General features: G+C 42.8%; 1 protein-coding gene across 1 annotated transcript; it reads left to right on the top strand.

Annotated features, from left to right (window-relative positions):
• Positions 1 to 4,226: 4,226 nt before the first annotated feature.
• On the top strand, positions 4,227 to 5,165 carry LOC142376416 (olfactory receptor 4B13-like). Its single transcript, XM_075459943.1, has one exon. The coding sequence runs from the start codon at positions 4,227 to 4,229 to the stop codon at positions 5,163 to 5,165; it is 939 nt and encodes a 312-aa protein (XP_075316058.1).
• Positions 5,166 to 5,492: the final 327 nt, after the last annotated feature.

Raw genomic sequence — 5,492 nt, 5'->3', positions numbered from 1 at the left:
GCCAACTAGTGATTGTGGATCTACGTCGTGTTGTGTTAATCGTAAATCTACGTCATGCTGTGGCAACTGTGGGGCTACTTCATGTTGTGTTAACCGTGGGGCTACTTCATGTTGTGTTAACTGTGGGGCTACTTCATGTTGTGCCACCCAAGCGTCTGTGTCAGTAATGAATGTATAGAATTTAGATACCCTGGGTTCATACCAATCAAGGTTCTCATTCTCTCTCATGTCATCAGACAACAGTGCTTGCACAGACTCATGACACACATTAAAATCATTAAGTATAATCTTAAAACCAAGCAACTCAGTTTTCACAACAGCAACATCAGCATGTTCATTCATCATTTTTTTCATGTCATTCATTTTGCGAGTGCAATGGCCAAGTTTGCCTCGCCGCGTTGCACTCAGCGCTTTAAACGAAGGCTCTGGCTCCGGTTGCGTCTCCCATTCAGTAACCGGCACCTGGCCTTCATCAGAAATGGTCATGTCGGAGTTAGTGGGCTCCGTGTGGGCCTCCATGTCAGACATATCAACAGCGTAGGCCTCTATCAAATCAAGTGCGTCTTTTTACACAGTCCAAGCACGTCGAAATTTAAAGGTTCAAGTATTACACGCGCATTCAAAGCTCCTCAGCATGCGTCAAAACAGTAACCCGAGCTGGGATATTTCGATTTTAATATTTCCACAAAGCGTCAGACTGTCACAAAAAGCAGTTCATTATACTGTCCATAATTTTACCAAACGAAAAAAAGTGTTCAAGGCGAAGAAAACAAATCACGGTCTCAGTAATCCACGTTTCAAATCTTGAACAGAAGTGCGATCCGTGGCACCAATGCAGGCCTCGCCTATTGTCCTTCCAAACAGCTCCAAACAAAGTCTCTCGTAAAAAAGTGACTGAGCTCACCTGGTCTGTCGATCAAATAATATTCCAAGTTACTCACGACCCTGAGACGATGTAGGATAATCCACAGAAAGTCTTCCAGTAATCCAAATAAGAAGCGAATCTTTGTCCATCCACATCCGAAATTTGAAGCAGTCTTTTAACTTATGTAGGGGCAGCTTCGCAGCTGCCTCTTCTGAGTGGATAAAACTTCGTCCAACGCGCGTTGTAGAAAAATAAAGTCTATTTATTTGTTCACATTCAAACCAAACAAAAGGTTTCATTAACTCAAAGTATACAAACAAAAAGGGCTCTATTTCGGAGGTTTCCACAAACACGGTTAAAAGACTGTTTGCCTCTTCCGCTCCCAGCTGGCCACCTGAGCGAGGCGTTTTTTATGAAACGTCATTCCAAATCCAATTAGACACGTCACACAGTAGGCCAAACAGAGCGGACCAAGCAAGACAGTCCAACAACAAAATAAATAATCCATAATTACCAGATCAAACTTTATAAACATAAATACCATCATTCCATAACCACAATATACAAATAATAAGTCAAAAAGTTTATCAAACACAAAATAGGCAAAATGGCTCCAACATGCCTCCTGGGGCATCTGGTTAGGATGCCTCCTGGGGCATCAGGTTAGGATGCCTCCTGGGGCATCAGGTTAGGATGCCTCCTGGGGCATCAGGTTAGGATGCCTCCTGGGGCATCAGGTTAGGATGCCTCCTGGGGCATCTGGTTAGGATGCCTCCTGGGGCATCTGGTTAGGATGCCTCCTGGGGCATCTGGTTAGGATGCCTCCTGGACGCCTCCCCGGTGAGGTGTTCCGGGCCCGTCCCACTGGGAGGAGGCCCCGGGGAAGACCCAGGACACGTTGGAAAGACTATGTCTCTCGGCTGGCCTGGGAACGCCTCGGGGTCCCCCCACAACAGCTGGAGGACGTGGCAGGGGCAGGGATGTCTGGGTTTCTCTGCTCAAGCTGCTGCCCCCGCGACCCGACCCTCGGGTCAAATTAACCCTTTAATTTTGGCGCTCAACTAGCGCCAAAATTCCCTATTTTAGAGGCCTTATAACTCAGCCATAAAGCATGACTCAGACCTCATTCAAAGTTTATATGTGACAGGAGACTCTCGGCTATAACTGAACCAAAGGGTTTGTTGATACATTATACAGCTTTGACACAACGGCAGTTTACAGTTCAGGAAGACTACATCTCGACCGAGGTGTCTCTTTCACTCTGTTTCTCACTCTAAATTTGATACTGCACCAATTCCTCGAACACGTCTTTCATGTCAATAATATCTGCCAAATCTGGACAAATTTTACTTCAAAACGTAGGCATTTTTATCCCCTTTCACACAAAGTCACACTCATTGAGCTCTGCCAAACATATGTCTCACAACTCGCCTCTAAGCGCAGAGTCGGCCCTCCAGCTGACATTTCGTCCATTATAAACGCCTACAATCATAAAATTTAGGTGAAAAATGATTTTGAACTGCCATAAAAAATGAGCCACACATAGTAGCTGAATGAAAATTACACTGCTGGCTTCTGCAGTCTCTTGGGGTGCTGATGTTTCAAGAATTATTCGGATACGACTTTTACTTTTCGAACAACTACCGTTTGTACGAGACAGTCGAGTGCAGTCAAAATTATAGTGCAATTTGAAGAAGCCATAGTGTGTGCACATATGACAGTTTGCTCCCTGTCTAACACAGACGAGCCGCACCTGCTCCTGTTACCGAGGCAATGCCTTGTTAGCCATCTCTGTTCTGAGACTGCTTATGAGGGCAGAGCCAAGATGGATGCCCTGTTATAACAGCTTCATGTTATAAATCTGATCTGCTTTTCTCCTTTAAACTGATAGTGAGGGGAAGCTTTAAAATACCCACAATGCAATGGAAAAATGCATTGAAAAGCACTTACCGAGGCCATTTTGAAAATGCCATAAAAGCTGTATTTTAAAAATGACATAACTGTCTTCATCAGACCTGTCTTAGGAATTTTGGTTCTCGCAGAAGCCCAAAATTTAATGGGAAATTCGAATGAAAAGCACTTAACGAGCCAAAAATGCCAAAATCTGCCCTATTTTGGAGGTCTCATAACTCAGCCATACGACATCACAGAGACCTCATTCAAAGTTTATATGTGACAGGAGACTCTCAGCTTCAACTGAACTAAAGGGTTTGTTGATAGGGTGGGCAGTAGATTGGCACCCATCAAAATTTCTTCAGAAATTTTCTAGTATATGTTAAACTGGATAAACCATCTCTGAACAAATACGGTGGTCTCAGGTATCACCTTTCCAGCACCCATAATGCACCACTGTCTCTAACCATCCGCACCTTGGATCATGTGATCAAAACATGTTGACCAGGCAGTTAAACAAGTCACAGGTGAGAATGACTAAATAACCCACACATTGGTGAGGTGACTCAGTGACATATGTGACCTTAACAACTTGCCAAATGTAAACGACCCCCCTATTACTTATAGGTAGATACTCTCACCAACTGGTTTGGAACTGAAGAAGATCCAAAAAGAAGGAGTTCTGTTATCCTTATTACAGCTTTGAGGATCACCATGAGCTAGAGTTAATCTCCAGTCTATGATAATTTCTCTTTCAGACTGAACCTGTTCCAACATGAGCAGTTAGGACAGTTTGAAGAGCAGCAGGTTTGTGGCCTCAGTATTGGGTTCCTGGCCCATAATGCACTGCATCATGATAGCAGCTGCCACAGCTGTTTCTTTCTTGCCTCCACCAGGTAACTGCATATTAAAGCAGTGCTTCTCAGACTTTTATATCAATCCCAACTTGGCAGGAAGAAATATTTTCATAACCTATCTCAAGAAAATGGTGACAAAATAGAATAGGTTTAACTTTATTTAAGCAACATCAAACTCGTTAACATTGATTTCTTCTGTTCCAAACAATAAAAAACAGCTTTCATTTCAAACAACTTCTTTTTTTAAACTGAGACAAATTAAACAGAACTTGCACTTTGCCAGAAATGCAACAGTAAAGTTAAGTCTGTATAAAGTGCAGAAGCTTGTCAAGAGGAGCCATTGTTACACGGTGTAACTTTAAGAAGTTATACGTTCTGTCTCCAATCAGACCGGAAATGAAAACCTGGGCTCCACCCCACCCCTCACCTGAAAAGGTTAAAGAGGTATGAGCAGCTCAACCACCCTCACAGCCTGCATCACACTGATGTTGAATCATCTGACAGTGAGTTGAACATGTGGAGAGTTTGTGGTTTTGAGCTTTGACAAACTGTTGGAGAGTAATCACAGTGTATCCTCTTTCTGAACAGCGGTAATGACTGGAAAGGTGATCATGGTAAACTCCACACAGGTTTCATATTTCACCCTCACTGCTTACTTTGACACTGGGCGTTTGAAGCATTTATGCTTTCTAGTTGTGCTGACTCTTTATATCCTGATTATCAGCTCTAATGTTCTGCTCATCGTGGTTATCAGTGTGAACAGGAGCTTACATGAACCCATGTACATGTTTCTGTGCAGCCTGTTTGTAAATGAGCTGTATGGTAGTTCAGGGTTGTTTCCATTCCTGCTGATTCAGATCCTCTCTGACGTTCACACTGTTTCTGCTCCTCTCTGTTTCCTGCAGGTTTTCTGTTTGTACTCGTACGGAGCTGTAGAGTTTTTCACCCTGGCCATCATGTCTTATGACAGATATCTTGCTATCTGTTATCCTCTGCAGTACAACACACGCATGACATTTAATAAGATTGCTGTGCTCACTGCTGTTTTATGGGTCTACCCTTTCCTTTCTAATGTCTTCCTTGTGGTTGTACTAACTGTCCCTTTACAGCTGTGTGGGAACCTCATCAACAAAGTGTACTGTGATAACTACTTTATCGTAAAACTGGCCTGCTCTGACACCACAGTCAATAACATCTGTGGACTTGTTCACATGTTCACAGTCCTCTTGGGTATGATTGTTCTAATCATTTACACTTATATTAGAATCCTGAAAGTGTGTTTTTCTGGGTCCAAACAAACCCGACAGAAGGTTTTCAGTACCTGCACACCACACCTGGCTTCTCTGCTCAACTTCTCCTTTGGGGCCTTTTTTGAAATTGTGCAGAGTAGGTTTAACTTGAGCAGGTTACCGAACATGCTGCGCATCTTTTTGTCCTTGTACTGGCTCACATGTCAGCCGCTTATCAATCCTGTGCTTTATGGACTAAAAATGTCCAAAATAAGAAACGCATGTAAAGATCTGCTTTTTGGGAGGAAGATCTACCTCTAATCCAACCGTCATATGAGATAGAACTGAGATATTATTAGATTAAATGGAACTAAATGTGAGTGCAGAACTATTTGATTTTAATAACAGTCTGAAGAAACAGTAAATACTTTTGTTACAGAGCTAGAGATTTTCTTTGTGTCACTGAAAGTAGTCATTCCTTCTGTTCTGTTACCACTGCTTTAAAGTCTAATAACTTCACACATCCGCTTTGAAATATTTGTATTTCTGAGCTTAAACTGTTGTTTCTTCAAGTCTCTGAACTGAGACGTGTGAGACACCCAGAGGTGGATGTCCAACGCTGAAACGGGAAATCATTTTCAGAAGGGA

This window comes from Odontesthes bonariensis, unplaced genomic scaffold, assembly GCF_027942865.1.
Source record: "Odontesthes bonariensis isolate fOdoBon6 unplaced genomic scaffold, fOdoBon6.hap1 scaffold_292, whole genome shotgun sequence".
In the NCBI taxonomy this organism is placed as follows: domain Eukaryota; kingdom Metazoa; phylum Chordata; class Actinopteri; order Atheriniformes; family Atherinopsidae; genus Odontesthes; species Odontesthes bonariensis.
This window is presented reverse-complemented; position numbering and strand designations above follow the sequence as displayed.

Excerpts from the sequence above, each read along its gene's own strand:
- LOC142376416 (XM_075459943.1), top strand. The coding sequence starts at position 4,227 with ATGGTAAACTCCACACAGGTTTCATATTTCACCCTCACTGCTTACTTT.